Raw genomic sequence first — 17,195 nt, 5'->3', positions numbered from 1 at the left:
TACCTGAAGCCTTCTCTTTTATTCCTCTGACACTTGTATCCCTTCCTAGGGCCCGCAAGGACCACGTGGTGAGAAAGGCCAACCTGGTGATAAGGGGCCTAGAGGTCTGCCTGGTTTGAAGGGACACAATGGATTGCAGGGTCTTCCTGGTCTTGCTGTAAGTAAATGATTTTCAGTATTTTGAATATAAAGAGCAAAAAATCAGAAGTAAGGTCACCCTAGTGTCAAATTACATATGCACAACCCAATAGGTTGATATGGCTTAACTCCACTCTGCATCATATTTCAGAGGTCAAAAGATTCTCTTTAATACTCAACGCTCTTAAAAAAAAAAAAAAAAGGCAAATTTTGATAGTGCCATTGACAGTTGGCTTTAGAACTGTGAGTACAATTAGTTGCCCTGAAACTTGACTACATTGGCTAGCACAGAATTCAAAAAGCTCTGCCTTCGTTTAAATATTATTTCTTATTTTAGCCAGAAATTGTAAACCCTTTGTATCACAGAAGCAGAAGTAATTTATAGATTTTCTTCCCTTTAAATTCTAGTATTCCCTTTAAGAATTCTGACTTTTATTTTAAAGCCTTCTCTGAAAATCTGAAAAATAATATTGAGACTTTTATAGGTTATACCCTTAAATACCTTTTCACGCTCTCTCTCCTCCATCCCCAAAACAGGTATTTTATACCCCAGCTCCACAAATAAATGCCGCTAGCCCTAGATTCTCATTCTCTGAGCCCAAATACACATGCTAACTACAGCTCTCTCCTGAATCACGCTAATACAAATGTGTGCCACTGCATCTTTTTTTTAATGACTATGCATGTATCTTTCCCAATAGGGCCAACACGGTGATCAAGGTCCTCCTGGTAACAACGGCCCTGCTGGCCCAAGGGTATGTGAATTTAAGGGCATATTCAAATAACTTTCCTGTTTCTTTTGTGCAATATATATGTACACTCCCATTTATATGAATCTCTATTTGTAGTGTTTTGTACTGTCCTTAAACTAGGGTCCACCCGGTCCTTCTGGTCCTCCTGGTAAAGATGGTCGTAATGGTCTCCCTGGACCTATTGGCCCTGCTGGTGTGCGTGGCTCTCATGGTAGCCAAGGCCCTGCTGTGAGTATAACTTACATTTTGTTGTTTTAACACATTTATGTCACAGTTAGAAGAAAATAACTTCAAAAGCCTAGCAGTTTAGGAAAGGGTGTGGTTTATTTATTTTTTTAAAAAAACAAAGGACTGCCAAATATCTGTTGTTATTTAACATTAAATGTTTCCCTAATAGGCCTAAACCTGAAGTCCTTGTTCATTCCTTATCGCCAGATAGCAAATACACAAAGAAGACGTGGTAGTCCAACACTGTGCACCTTCCTACTGTTTGAGCCCATAGTAGTCACCACAGGGCAGGTCCATATTTCCTGCCTCAGATTAGAGCTAAGGGTGCTAGGAGTTACGTAGGACTGTGCATGCGTGGAAGCATTTAGCTGAGGGAACCATATGTCTGACAGAATGCTTCTTGTCTTTTGCTTTTGAAAAACTTAAGGGTCCTCCTGGTCCTCCTGGTCCCCCTGGTCCCCCTGGTCCCAATGGTGGTGGATACGAGGTTGGCTACGATGCAGAATACTACCGGGCTGATCAGCCTTCTCTCAGACCCAAGGATTATGAAGTTGATGCCACTCTGAAAACATTGAACAACCAAATTGAGACCCTGCTGACCCCAGAAGGCTCCAGAAAGAACCCAGCTCGCACCTGCCGTGACCTAAGACTCAGCCACCCAGAATGGAGCAGCGGTATGTCAGTGCCAGATATTTGCCCTTTTTGGCCTGAGCCGGAGTGTGCTTCCAGAGCCAGGGAGTACTTCCAGCTTATTAGCTTGCCTTGATGAATGGTATCCTTGGCCACCCTGTGAAAATACTAAATGACCAATGAAGTTCTCTCTGCCTCCACTGAAAATAGAGACAAGGACATTCTGAAAAGCTCTTTATAGCCATTGTTGTGCAATTATTGCAATATTTTTTTTCAGAATAATATCAAAAGATTTAACCCTAGCTTTCAAGTACAGTTTCTTATACATTAACAATCTAAAATATGTATTTATCCCAGTTATCACCTTAATATTGTAACTATTTGTGATATTCATGATCTCTCTCTGAGTTCCTATATCAGGCAAGTGAATATAAACTGAATGCAAATGTTAGGCTGAGTGAACTATTGTTTGCATTTCTTTCCTCAATGGCAGGCTTCTACTGGATTGATCCTAACCAAGGCTGCTCTGCAGATGCCATTAGAGCATACTGTGACTTTGCCACTGGTGAGACTTGCATCCATGCCAACCCTGACAATATTCCCGCTAAGAACTGGTATGTCAACAAGAATCCCAAGGACAAGAAGCACGTATGGTTTGGTGAAACTATCAATGGTGGCAGCCAGGTAAGTGATGTATGGGAGGGTGATTGTTTCCTACAGTGCTGTCTGAAGAATCCCCAATTCAGTGACTCTCAGCAAGCAAACACATAAATTAAACTCTCTTAAAGGAAAAATATGAAAAAGGGAACTACCTTTTGTCTCAAGGGAACAGAGCTCCAATTCTGGTTTGGATCACAACTTGCTAAAAGGATTTCTCAGTATCGTCCTAATTTTTCTTGGTGTCTGCAAATGATCGATTCAGCATGACTAATGGCTATTGCTAAGGGAAGCCTGGACTGGAATATGGTATAAAGACAGTCCAGAAACTGTCTGAAAAAGTAGGAAAAACATCTTTGCTTATTCTTTGAACTGAGATTTTTTACATATGACACTGTTCCTGGAAAGATATTTATATTGCACATCACAGGCCCTGAGCATATGCTACCGTAGCACTCAGAATTGCCAGTGTAAGTAAAAACAATAAATATGTCTGCTTGCATGTTAGACAGTGTACCAGCCACTTGCAAATAAATGACTTTTGTACAGCTAAGGAGATCTGATTACATACTTCTTAACTGAAATTTAGTTGATTTTATGATGAAATTGCAGTGTCCAAGATCTTAGTATAAGAACATAAGATTGATCACATTTGGTCACAAGGGTCTAGGGTAGTCTGGGGTCCTGTTTCTTACAGTGGCTAAAAGTAGGTGCTGTAAAAGAATATAAGAATGAAGTAAGCATTTATAATATCCACTGACACTATTCTATTAGATTAAAAAAAAATAATCAGTGTTTTCTTGAGAAAGGCATTTTTTTTCTGTGTATCTATGGAAACAATGGATTTCTTTTCCTTGAACTTACCTGATCTTGTTTTTGAATCCCCACAAATTGTCAACACTCTATCTGGGAACAGAGTTCTACAATTCAACTACATCCACTCATGTCTTATTTTCAGCCTGCCTCCTACTAGTTTTAGTTGATGCTCTTTAGCTCTGGAGTTGCAATAGACAAGTGATTGCAGACTTCTGTGATTGTTTTTTTTTTTTATTTATTTTAATGTTCCTAGATCAAATACCACATACTTCCATTACAAACATCCACTTTCCCCAGCAATACAACTGACTGGATTTCTTTCTGGTTTTCAGTTTGAATACAATGATGAAGGAGTGACCTCAAAGGATATGGCCACCCAACTTGCCTTCATGCGTCTGCTGGCCAACCATGCCTCCCAGAACATCACCTACCACTGCAAGAACAGCATTGCCTACATGGATGCAGAAACTGGCAACCTTAAAAAGGCTGTTATACTGCAGGGATCCAACGATGTTGAACTACGAGCTGAAGGCAACAGCAGATTCACTTTCAGTGTTCTTGAGGATGGCTGCTCTGTAAGTAACGCAGAAACCATGGGCACCATGATTGCCCATAATTAAGCACGTGATTAGGGACAGAGTTGTGCTTTGATTCAGAATTAGATTTTCAGTCAGATAAGCAAAATTTTACACGGTGAAGACGGATAGTCTACAAAACCAACTATGCCACATCTAACAAGTGGGAAGTATTGGGGTACAAACAAATCCTACCGTGTACTGTGCAGTGTGGCAAAAAAGAAACAGCTTTTCAGAGGGGAAAAAAAAAGCTTTTTTTTTCTGTATAAGCTGAAGATTGATAATAGTGCACAAGATATAGGAGGAACAGGATCTTTAAGTCCTGAAAAACTCAGGCACTGAGGATTTAATATCAGTTTGAATAATGTGATAGTTTCTGTAGAGTCTCACACATATGACTTCAGAAAATTGAAGTAAGTATTTTCTCTGTATCAGAGATCTAAATAGTTGGATATGGGTATCTGATTTGCAAACAATGGCAGCAAAATTAATATGAAATTATTTCAGAAATTATCCATTCGGGTGAAACCATTCTCAATACTATGAACAATTCAATAACAATGGTAATGAATCTTCTCTTGCAGAGAAAGAACAATGAATGGGGCAAAACGATCATTGAATACAGAACAAATAAGCCATCTCGCTTGCCCATCCTCGACATTGCACCTTTGGATATTGGCGGCGCTGACCAAGAATTCGGTTTGGACATTGGCCCAGTCTGTTTCAAGTGAATGAACTAAAATTAACTTAAAGCCTCTCCCAAATTATTCTCTTGTCATTTCTTTTATAATGAAAGCTGACTCCTTCCATTTCTTCTGTTCATCTACTTGCTTAAACTCTGGGCGAAAGAGAAGGAGAAGAATTGATTGGAGCATTGTGCAATGAAATTTAATACAGCCCCAAAAGGACTTGGAAGTCTTTCAAGATTTAACACCTTGCTTTGGGAAATGTCAACCTTTGTAAAGAAAAAAAAAAACAAAATAAAAAATCCTGAAAGTTTGCACCACTTGTGGCCTTTGAATATCTTCCACAGAGGAAGTTTAAAACCACAACTTCCAAAGGTTTAAACTACCTCATACACTAAATCAAGTGTGATCCACATCTTTTGTAGGTACTTCTCTATGTGATCGGAGGTACTTTTAGTCCCACTCAAAATACAGTGGTGCTAGTTGCATTATTACAGAGTTATCTTTCCAATACTTGAACTTCGATGGTGCTAGTAGCATTTAAAGTATCACTTCTCTCTTTCTTTGAAGTCTGTCTCAAAACTGAGAATGTCCCGTCTCACCCGCAGCTTAAGCATGTGGATCATTTTTCCTCAACTTTGTCCTCTTCCTCCAAAATCAGGTGTTCCTCCTTTCAAATCTCATTTCCATCTTCTACAATGGGTAAAAAAAAAAATCATCATTTCTCAAAAAAAGAAAGAAAATGTATTTTGTATATGTGAGATGTTTAAATAAATTGTGAAAAAATGAAATAAAGCATGTCCAGTGTTCCAAAAGAAACTAATGAGTTAAGTTACTTGATTAGATGCATTGGCAGATATTCATACCCAGAATTTACAATACGTTTGCATTACTGCAATTATCTTAGCCCATTGCTGTAAAACATGTGCTTAGAGCATTGAAAGTCTGCCTTCAACTGTCTTATGGGTGTGATTGTCTGTTCAACGCTTCATTCCAACACCACCTTTAGAAAAGTCCACAAGAAACTCAGTAACTCCGTGCCTCATAGTATGAGAAGTTCAAAAGCAGAAATAATTCCTTCCTTTTTTTTCCCAAATGCTAAGGAGAATTAATGGCCAAAAGAAGGAAAATGAGGCTTCTGTTTTACACTTGAGGACAGAAAGCTCTTTGGTGTTGCTGTGCTGGCTGATTCTGTGCTGTAATCAGCAGAACTGTGCTGTGTGCTTTTAAAATGATGTGCAGAAGTCCATGCGAGGAATCTCTGAATTCAGTTGCCTTGGCAGGATGATTAGGGTTTGTTAGGCCCTTATAGTTCATTCAGTTCTGTATAAGACACAGCTATCTGCTGTTGCTAGATAATTTTCTATCAAAAACACCACAAGAAGCAAAGACTGTCCTTATCTGAGGCCTTTTAAAAGACTGCTGTCATACAGTGCTTTTCTGAAAAGCCTAAAGGATCTGCCCTTCCAACAGCCATGATTCTGGAATTGGGAAGGTGCCTGGGAGAACACGCAAAGGACCACGAGGACAACAGCAGAAGCAGGTAAGGGGAGAGGTGAGACAGGCTTAGTCTGCAGGAACCCCAAAAGGGAAGCGTGAAGAAAATATCCAGGAGGTCCCTGTAACCTCAGGGTTAGTGGCTGAGAGTCTGAAGGCAGCTCCCAACAGTGCAAGGAGGAATAAGCACTAAAAACTGTTTCTGAGGAAAATTTTTCATTCTTGCTTGCAATGAATTGATTAAGGAAAAAAGGGCAAATATCAAAACATGGCCCTAAGTGCAGCTGCTATGTGCCCACAGCTGTGTGCTGAATTAACAAGGGGAATTGCCATGATAAAATAAACCCCATTTTTTCTTAAGTGAGTAAAACATACTGCAGGTAAACACTTGAATTTATCCATTGGAACATGATGAATCTTAAAATGTTAATAATTTAATCATTGTCTTAGTATTTCAAAATACAGGTTTTGTTGTTGATGTAGAAAGAAAATAATGAAATGCTTTAAAATGGTAAGAGTTTCTTTTCCCACATAGGTTATCTACATGCTAGGAAGTTCCTACAAGGACTGAAAAGATAAAATTCCATCCCTCAGTCTATGTAATTCACTTGGATGTATGCAAAGGTTATTGCTAGGGCTGGGAGGTGGACTATTGCTGCCTGGGAAAGGAAAAAAACCCAAACAGTTAAAGTAACACTTAAGGTTTAGAAAGGAAACTCCAGAGGGCAAACGCTGTCTCTTTTGTCATCTTCTGATTTCTCCTTTGCTCTGTGTGATCTATTCTGTGGCATGTCCCGCTAGGCAGAGAACGCTTCCTTTCTACCAGCATATTGGTAACATCCAAATTCTTCTGTGTTTTCACACCTTTGCCACAGAAGTAGATTGACTTGGAAATTAAACCAGAAAAAAATATGTAGAACCTACCTCACAACTTCTAGCCTCATTAGCGCCGAGAAGATACTCAGTTTGGCCTGCAGGTTTTGAGCTCATCAGAACTTACCGCCCAATCAAGCATTTTGCTTATGCTATGCACCAGATTGAAGAAACTGTCTTTCCTCACGAGGACCATAGCTGACAATAAGTGAGATGGACTGCAGACAGCACAGGGAGCCTTCATGTTGTCTAATTTCAGGAATATAAACAGTTGAGTAAACTTGGAGTGGTCTGCCTCCCTATAAGGATTACCTCTGGAGAATTCAATTAATAAGCAGGGATGCAGCAGCAGTAACGCAACTAGACCGTTAGCATAAATTAGCTAAAACAGTAGGGTTAAAACAGGTTAAAGTTTGCATTCGGCACAAGAAAGAAACCTGGAAGGAAAGGAAAATAGCTGGAGTAACGAAGTGAAAGATGAAGTTTGCAGCAAGCTCTGGCTGTGCTGCAGAGGACCAGAATTGCTGGAGAAGCTGCCAGAGGCTAGGGAGGGTGGCTACGGGGCCACTGACATGCTCATGCAATCGTGCTATGATTGTGTAAAATAAATCGTGCTATGATTGTGTAAAATAAAATTCTGCAGCATTCAGATCATTTTCCTCCCTGGACTCTGTGGGACTGATCAGCTGCTTGTGTGGTCAATAAACGCCACCTCCCCAGGAGATGAACAGAGATTTAAAAGGCCCCTGTCAGTAGATGCTTTGAATTTTTGAATTGTATCTAAGCTGAAGCCTGCAGTCTGCAGTGCAAATATTCCTTACTGTAGCCATAAATCCTACTAAAAAGTCTTCAGAAGTGTTTAAAGTGCCTCTGTGCATGAACTGGGCTTGCTACGTAGTCCTCTTGACACCTAAATTTTACTAGTTGTGATAGGCAACAGCTCTTGGGGCTGGTTTGCACTTTTACAAGCATGTATTTCCATGAGCACAACTCCCTGACAGTCAGCCTGTGATCCCAGTGTGCAGGGGAATCATTCCGATCAACAGCAATGAAACAAAACAGCACCTTCCAGGGGGTGATGAATTCAGTCTCCCCTTTCCTTGCTCCTCCTGGGCGCAACTTGCTTTCCCGGGCGCAGTGTCAGGCTGATAGGTGCTGTTTCCCGTTTCAGCAGGCTCAGCTGGCAGCACGCTGGGCTCCCCCACAGCATTTGCTTGTGCATGAACATGGCATAAGTAGGTAAAAAATGGAGGTGATGAGAACACAGTAAATTCAACCAAGGCAGAGTGAAAAGAAACTTCCAAACCTGGGAAGCTGTTGTAGAAGGGATGGTTGTAACGGTGCAGGCTGCTTTGCCGGGAAGAGAATCATGAGGCACTGACAATTATCTTCAAGATCTCTGTTTATCAGTTTAAAATATGAATACTGTGCCAAAGACTACGAATAGACAAATTTCCTTTAATACAAGTAAGGGAAAGGGACAGGGACAAAACCACACTAACAGATTACCACATCTACATGTCCACCACAAAGCTTTAAACTGCAGCTTTTGACGTGACTTTTGATTAGTTTTGCTGTTGTGCTTGGTGGTTGCAGACAAGATCTCCTAGAAACTGTTTTTCTACCACCCACTTGACGCAGTGTTTTACAGTGTTAGAATAACGTATACCAATTTCAAACAATGAGATAATAGCAAGATCAAATAAAGAAATTCTTAGACATGCTACCAGAAATAATCTCTAATTCATCTAGCTTTGTTCAGGCTTCATTATGAGCTCATTAAAATACCAATAATTTTCTGTATTGCACCCCCATAAACCTCAGATGCCAAATGAATGCAGTCTGTGGTGCACAAATGAAGATCTTCCGCAGAAATGACTGTATTTCCATATTCTTAGTCCGGAGTAAATTTGTCCTTTCCTGGAAAATAGGTGGTTGAATACAAGCATTACCTGAGCAAAATTTCCTAAACATGATTCCATGCTCAAGTGTACCCTCCAACTAGTCATGAAATTATGGTTCTCATTAAGCCATTTTGAACACAAGCATTTGAAATACATATAACTCATTCCAGTAACTGTTGTCAACACCATCGTATATATTTTATTTTCTCCTGCTGCTTTCAAGATACCAAAATTGGCTTTTTGCGTGAAATGAATCAACTTTGCCCAAATGCCAATTCTTAAGACCCTTAGTGAAACAGCAAGAGCTGTTCTCCACCATTTCCACGTGCGTAGTGCACCACCTATTGACTTAGACACTAATTACCGGCCCCTGAAGAGTATTTTTCTAGGGTTTTTTTTCCTGAATTCACTGTCATGGTTACTATCCAAATCTTCTGAGCTGCCTGGGGCCAAGAATATCACAAGGGCTATTTCTGCAAACTGTCAGCATCACGACTCATCCTAAACATATATTTCCTTGTCAGAACAGCCATCCAAACCAGGAAAGCTCCTGGCAGCAACCTGCAGTCTCACTCGGGGTAGAAAACGACTCAAGACAGTAATAATTTAGCCTTTTAGTTGTCAGGTTCTATGAATCCAAACCAGCAGATGCAAATTCATCTGATTAAGAGCTCCCCAATGAAGCAAATGTTTGTTAACATGGTGCCCGGGACTCACCTATCAGCCTCCTGCAGCCACTTCTGTGCAAAGATACTGCTGTTAAATGGACTTCTATCATTTGAGGTCTGCACCACCTCTGGGAGTGATCTGGGACAGGTCAGAGCAAAAAGAATTTAATTCACAGAGGAACTGCAGAACCGGGTTCCTCCTGTTCCGCAGTACCGCTGCGGTTTATAAGGACACAGGTAGCAGAAAGGAAATTCAAGATGGCATCTCACAGGCATCTCTTTCTTCTTCTCTCATCTTCCTAACAGACTGCTAGATGCTTACTCAGCTCCCGCCGTCAGAGCCTCAGCCTTTGAGCATTTGCTGTGTCTCCTTCGGGACTATGAGCTCTTTGCCTTTCCTGGAGATTCAGGAATTACATCCCTACCGCCCCTGCTGCAGGTTAACCATTAAGTATGCATTTTCACAAGCACATCCAATAGTAAACAATACTGTTTCTAAGACCTTGCTCATGTTTAAGCCAGTGTTCCTCTAGTCCTGTGTACAACGATACAACCATCTCCATAGCCTTTGCTGTTTTCTGTAGATCAGGATCTCATAGATCACTTCTTTCTAATAAGACTTGGGTACCCATTCCAGGTGTAAACACTCTGGTAATAAAATTCCAAGCCAAGGACTGACCTTTGGATTAACTGACTTTCTTTCTCACGTTCTTTCCTGGTCCATATCAATGTTCTTATCTTCTCCTTATCCTCTGCTCCAGAAGCTTAGTCTATAAACCTGTTCTCTATGTCAATTCTGCATAAATACAGTGGAAATTTCATATGCACCAACTCAGTAGCTGTTTTCTGTGGACTTTGACTAAACAAAGCCTTTACCTCTTTGTCACAGACATGATAGTGCACTGTTCAAACACCACATGAAGCATAATTGCATTGATTCCGATCGACTCCTTCATCTGTTTCTTACCATGGTTGAGAAGTTTAATAGATATTTCAGTTGAACTCATAGCCTTATACAAGCCAAAGCTCCGAAATTTACGATAGCATGATCTTCTAAAAAATAACAATTTTAAACCGATTATCTGGATCTCATCTGTTGAAAAACAACTGGGATTTCTTTTCCATTTCAAGTTACTTAGCACTCTTCTGCCACCTTGAGGGCACAGAGCCATCTGCTGAAAACCAGGCAGTGTTTTTAAGACTGGTGCCTTATCTAGAGTGGACACACTCTGTCAAAGCCAACAGACAAGACCAAAGATCTCTTCTGGTTTTATTAGCTCCCTTTTTCCTAGGGGATCAAGGAAAGGGGATCACCTTGTCTAGATCAAGGCCAGCATTTTTTCTTGGCTATTGGCTCACCTCTTTACCAGCCAATTGCCTGCTTCCTGTTCCCAAGCCGATAGGATGCTAAAGTTTTTGCCTTCAGCTTTGAAAACAGCATTTTGATTGCCTCTTTCCTAGTATTTAGATCCTTATGCTCCAGCACTAGAGAAAGGAAGACACATCACAAAAACTAAGTACTTGCACGTATTTGGTCTTCAGTGGATAGGCTTCAGTGGTTTCACTGCATATGGGTTTGGTCTGGTTTTAGGCTTTAGAGAAAGTCATATTCTGTCAGTTAAGCCTCTCAGTACAAGTGTTTTTAAAGCATAAGCAAAACCACCGCATCAAAGTCTTAGATCCATATGCCTGCCATTAGAGCAATGATTAAAGTGTGCCGTGCACAGGAGATTTGAAGCTAGAAGCAAACAGTAACAGCTGTCCTGCAGATGCCAGCTCACCAGGCTTTTACACAAAATTTCTGGAAACGGCACGACTAGTCAGCTATCTTTGAATTCCTAAATGACAAATCTTTGCTAAACCTGAGGGGCACAGTAGCCCATGTTGATATTCTGTTTATATATGTTTACATTTCAACATCATAAAATTACACAGACCCATTAGAGCTTACAGCAACCCAACAGAGCACCATATAGACAAACAGATTTGACAAAACCATGTGAACCTTAAGGAACACTCTATAACATTCTGCTTAAATTAAGCTACTTCTATGCAATTTCATCTTTAAATAATGACCCATGGAAATATTTGAGTCTGTTAATCTATTGCTGATACTTCAGCAAACTAGTGTTTTAATGAGACTGAGGCTAACAGAGAATTTGTTTCCCAAAGTTTCATAGAATTATGTGGGTTGAAAGGGACCTTTAAGGGTCGTTTAGTTCCAACCCCCCCACCCATCATGGGAAGGGGAAAGAGGGGATTCCGTCCCTGGGTGGGCTCGAACCACCAACCTTTCGGTTAACAGCCGAACGCGCTAACCAATTGCGCCACAGAGACTCCCTTGATGCAACTATCTTTGTAATAAAAAATCATTTTTCTTCCTAAAATAAAATTACCTTCCTAAAATCATTGATTCCTAGTAGCAGAAATACTCTGTATTAAATCCTATTATATCCTACAACCTTTAGGCTGAAATAAACCTTACAATACAATGTTTCATTGCAGTAGATTTTTTCATACAGGATCTAAGTAAATCAGTGTTTAAATGCAAAGACTACTCAACAGCACCCTGCAAATTCCAGTAAGAAATAAGACTGTTCTTATTGGAGAAATTATATTGGCTGGCAGGTTCTCCCTATTAAGTAGTGAGAAAAGAGCCCTCCTCCAAAGGCTTGATCTCTCACTATCAAAATCAACATATAGGGACTTTTTTCCCCCCTGACCTCAGTCAAGCATGCCCAATTCCACCAAATTGCAAATTCATTTAAAGAAACTTGGGAAATTAGCATAACTCTAAAGATCCAGAGTTATATCAAGACCACTGAGAAATGGCCTTCTGGAGATATCTTTATAAAAACAGACTTCTTCCATTTCTAATACAGCTTGGTTTTCACTCCTGACAGAATATTACAGAATCAAGTGTATAAATATCGGTTGCTTGGAAAAAATCAGAGCTGAGTAGACATTTAGTAATGTCAAAAAAAGGTGTATTTTTGCACTGGTGTCTAAAACAGTCAATTACAATTTTTCATTTACAAAGAAAGCTTCTCATACTTCGACTTTTCCATTTCAACTTTTGTCCCATGAACTACTCAGACCTTCTGATTTTCATATTTGCTTTTAAATTCCATACCTCATTCGTAGCTGGTTCCCCGGTGAAATACACGCCACTCTTACAAATACCCAGTTTCACTGCCTGAAACGTTGCTGGATAAGCAACATCACCAGGGAACATGAAGGGAAGGCTGCTGAATGAGGACAGCTTAAAATTTGCTCTGTGGAGTTGAAGTATCCTCAGCAGCCACCGGAAGGATGCTGCGCAGCCTCCCTCCAGCAGCATTAAATAACCGCGTCAAGTATTTGCCGATCGACATAGGTATATTTAATATTTTACTTTCTATTTTGGAGAGGTTTGGAAACACTGAATTGCACAAAAATAGTGGCAATCATACATGAGCAAAACCGTGTCGGTTAGGTTTGGGGTCTGAAACACGGTGGAACATTCTAGTTTCTCATAGCCAGTAGGAGATGCCACTTCATCTATCATTAATATTCACTCTGTCCTTAATTTTTCTTTAGCCAAATGTCCTTTGTGACATTGAAGTTTGCCTCTGTCCAGGCTCAAGGATTTCATTTCCTATCCTAGTGTTTTATTATCAAGTGGGATATGTTCCTACCCCAGTGTTCCAGGCACTATTGCAGGCAATAATAGCTGCTTCACTTCTCCCTTTCTTTTCTAACAGAAAAACTTCACCTTCCTGTTCCAGCTTTTTAACCTACCTTCAACTCTCAAAATGTCACTCCTTCCTTATACTGCTTTTATGCTTGTGAACATTGTTTTGCCAGGAAATGCAGCTTGCCTCTTCATCTAAGCCTCTTCCTGATGTTCTTTTGAAAATTTTCTGGGTTTTGACTGTTTTCCTGTCAATCACACTGTTTTCCTTGCTGTGTTTTGCTCTATATTGATTGCTGACCCCATTACAGACTCCAGGCTTTGAAAACTGAACTGATTCGTTAAGAACGAAGGGAATGAAGAAACCACTTTACAGAGACACTTTACCTTCAGCCAACATTCATATCAAGTGCAGCCTGATCTCTCTCTTACTCTTATCATATATTTTTTCCTCAGCCTGTGCTGTTTCCTCACCTTATGGAAGGTTGCATGCCATCTATGCATCCAAAGGTCCTGGAACATGCAAACCTTTTTAGCAGTATCAATAGGCACAAGCCACGAACACGGCTGAAAGAGCAGATGCTGTGCAAGCACAGAGCAAAAAGATTCCTCCTAGAGCAGAAAAAGTGAAGCATATCCAAGGAGTTCTAGAGGACAAGCAGCCATGTCAACAGTCTTTTAAAGAGCTTTTAATAGGATTTCTAAGAGCTTATAAATTACATTTAAGAAACCACATCTTTAGGCCTAAAGTATTTTGAGATGATATGGGAAGGAGGAAAAAAGAAGTGGGGAATTCGAGCACAAAACAAGACCAGAATGGTCCAATCCACACAAAATATAAAAATTAGGCTAAAGACTGTATCTAGTTGGCCTAGAGACAGGATGAAAGGTCAGTTGTATTTTCCTGTTAGGTTTGTAGTAATGCAGCTTTATATTAGTGATTAGATATTAACCCCTAGAAGGGATGTGCACTCAGGCACTGCTCCTCTGGGATGAATCCCATGCTCGTTCAGATGCTTGCACTTCAAGTTGTACTGAATTTTTAATCTACAGCTCATCATCTGAATCTTTCGCAAGACTTATCCTTAACAGCTGGACTACCTACTAGTATTTTTTTAACATTTCTTTAGCTGATGTTCTTTAACATTTTAAAATGTAGAAATAACCAGTATTAAGTTGTTTTCCCTTCTGTTAAATTTGTAAAAACTATCCGGCCTATGTATTTCTTTCATGCAATCTTTTATTACTTTTATTATTGTTTTAGCTCATTTGCTATATTCCCTAATTAGCATCTTCTGTAAAGTTCTTCCTGGCACTTCCCTGCCTCTCAATTTCATGTCAGGGTAATCAATAAATGAAAATCAAGTCCCACTCACACAGGTACCTGGCCTTTTTATCAGAGTACCCCTAACATCTGTGACAATGGTGACTGTTGAGGGAGGGTATGTCCTAGCTGCAGGCTAAGCATCAGCTGCCTGAGACTTTGAGGTAGGACTTTTTGAACTAAGAATTTTTTAATGGACCAGTATCAGACAAACTACTAATGTACTGCACAGAATGCTAATGATGATTAGTGTTAATGATTTTTATCAGAGATCACATTGATAGAAGTGGACGTTATGTTCTCTCTCTCTCTGTTTTAAAGAGAACATTGTAATTACAGGATGGCATCTGTATTGCTGTCAGCCAATACTATTTCTGGATGCTGTAATTTTCTGAGGTATCTATAAACAAAAGTACAGTTGTTTCGATACCTTTTTAATTTCTGCTATTCTTTCATAGGAATAAGCTGGCTTAATTGAAGATCAGTGAAATTCTCCAGAGAGACTACCTTGCAGTAGAGACCTGAACACTTTTTTAATTTGGGGAGAAAAATTGAAATTCCGCTGCTCAAGCATTGCAGGCATCTTAACTCAGAAACCGAGTCAACACTCTGGGAGCTCCAGTTGAACTCCGTGCTTTCTGCACCTACATCCGGAAGCAGCATTAGCCGGGGTGAGTTTTGAGGAGCTACGCTCACAGCCATACATGCACCTTGCAGACTTGCAGCGTAGGCAGTAAACTTAATGCAGTTACATTGCAGAATGAGACAGGCTGAAGTAGATATGTTTTGGTTGGATGAAAGGTCTCACTTGTTAATGAATAAACGTTATAAAAACAGATGAAGAAGAATATCCATGGTCATGGTCCTCAATGACTGCAGGAAAGACACATTTCATTAAGAATTATTAATGAGCAACAATGCAAAAAGCTACAAAAAATATTCTAGTGAATACTTTCAGTTACAGAAGCTCTTAAAAAATGTTTAAGTTGCTTCCTAAAGTGTAAAATGCTTGCAGCTGTTACTTGAACACATGTGAAATGAGGACAAAGAAAGCTAAACACTAACAGGAATATTTTAACACATAATAAGGCTTGTTCACAGTAAGAAGGCTTTGAAAATTCTTGGCTGCATTCATAACACATGAATGGGAATTTTTCATTTATGGAGTAAAAGAATCCATACTATGACCAGGTTTGGGTGGGATTTTTTTGTTTGTTTTGGGAGTTTTGTTAGTTTTTTTAAGAAAAAAAATAACCCAGAAATTACAAATCTGTACACTTGGGAGTTTACTTGGTACCGTTTTTTCCCCTCTCCCTTACAGAAAAAAACTGAGCACTTTAAAACAGTAAAGTGTTTTTATGATTTAAAAAAAAATGCTCAGAAACTGAATGAATTAACAGACTGAATTCAATAGAAAAAATACAGATTACAAGTTAGCAGATAGTAAAGACATTGGTTGGGAGGAAATGGCATATATGTTGAATATATAGTAACAGTGCACATCAGAAGAATACTTAGAACTCAGATCTTGTACTTACATTGCATTATATTTGCACAATGCTTTAAGTTCTTCTGTTTTTCAGATAAGATTTGAAAATAAAACTTTGCTTGCAGTGTGTAGACTTCCTGGTTTTGTTTCAACTATTTAACTTCTTTACTTTTTTCCCCAATTATTTTTTCACATATTAGTAAGTAAGTGAATAATCAAATTCAATCATCTGCAGAAATCCCAGCATAGTGTTATTTGGATGACAGGGGAAACAGAAGGATGGTGAAATGAAACCCAGACTTTTTGTGTGTTTGAAATCCAGATAATTCATTATGATTATTATTTACCCACTCAGCTAAAAAAAACCCTTTCTCCATTCATTTTTTTTGGCCAGTCCTAATGAAGAGTTCTGCTGGATCTGAGGGGGAAGCACTTCAAAATCTGCCAAGCACAGTAAGTGCTTCATCATGAACACGAGGCTTGACTTCTCGCTATTTATTTCCCATATATATGCAGATATATAGTGAATACTTTTATGGAGTCTTATTTTTGTTTAGATATGGTTTATATATGGTCACTGAAAGGAGGTTGTAGTGAGGCAGGGGTTGGTCTCTTCTCCCAAGTAACAAGCGATAGGACAAGAGGAAATGGCCTCAAGTTACACCAGGGGAGGTTTAGGATGGATATTAGGAAAAATTTCTTCACTGAAAGGGTTGTCAAGCATTGGAAGAGACTGCCCAGGGAAGTGGTGGAGTCGCCATCCCTGGATGTATTTAACAGACATGTAGACGTGGTGCTGAGGGACATGGTTTAGTGGTGGTCTTGGCAGTGTTAGCTTAATGATTGGACTTGATGACCTCAAAAGTCCCTTCCAACCTAGATGATTCTACGATTCCATGATCCTACTTCATTTTTTGGAGACGTGTTTCCCGTGATGGTCTGCATGGCTCTGGGCCTGGTGGGCCACGGGGCAGCAGCTTCACACCTCTGGAGAGGGCCAGGCCCCAGTGAGCGGCCCCGCGGCCCAGCACCCTTCCTATGTGGTGGAGTGGGACTTCCCTTTTGTAACATGTCAGCATTTCACTCGCAACACGCACCTTTTCTTTTTTTCTCTGTAAACCCAGGTAAATCTATGACTGTGTTTCAGCTTCCCTGTACAGTGTTTTCTGCATTCAGAGGGAGTCAACGCCTCCCAGCCCGGGCTGACCGCTTCCACGTCAACTGAAAAGTGACCAGTGCTTTAAAAATCGCATTACTTGGGGGGAAAAAAAGCCATGCCAGCTGT

At 39.9% G+C, this 17,195-nt stretch overlaps 1 protein-coding gene and 1 non-coding gene across 2 annotated transcripts in view; one reads left to right on the top strand and one right to left on the bottom strand.

Moving 5' to 3' along the window:
• COL1A2 (collagen, type I, alpha 2) overlaps window positions 1–5,297 on the top strand; it is a 41,850-nt gene extending 36,553 nt beyond the window's left edge. Inside the window, exons 47-53 of the mRNA XM_009895351.1 lie at window positions 50–157; window positions 840–893; window positions 1,011–1,118; window positions 1,546–1,792; window positions 2,242–2,432; window positions 3,554–3,796; window positions 4,381–5,297. Of these exons, the coding sequence (XP_009893653.1) occupies window positions 50–157; window positions 840–893; window positions 1,011–1,118; window positions 1,546–1,792; window positions 2,242–2,432; window positions 3,554–3,796; window positions 4,381–4,527 (1,098 nt within the window). The 3' untranslated portion in view covers window positions 4,528–5,297. The remainder of the gene's footprint in view (window positions 1–49; window positions 158–839; window positions 894–1,010; window positions 1,119–1,545; window positions 1,793–2,241; window positions 2,433–3,553; window positions 3,797–4,380) is intronic.
• A 6,390-nt stretch (window positions 5,298–11,687) lies between these two features.
• On the bottom strand, window positions 11,688–11,761 carry TRNAN-GUU. Its single transcript has one exon. It is a non-coding gene; the product is annotated as a tRNA-Asn (tRNA).
• Window positions 11,762–17,195: the final 5,434 nt, after the last annotated feature.

The sequence above is a fragment of the Charadrius vociferus genome, unplaced genomic scaffold, assembly GCF_000708025.1.
Source record: "Charadrius vociferus isolate BGI_N301 unplaced genomic scaffold, ASM70802v2 scaffold31, whole genome shotgun sequence".
Classification (NCBI taxonomy): domain Eukaryota; kingdom Metazoa; phylum Chordata; class Aves; order Charadriiformes; family Charadriidae; genus Charadrius; species Charadrius vociferus.
This window is presented reverse-complemented; position numbering and strand designations above follow the sequence as displayed.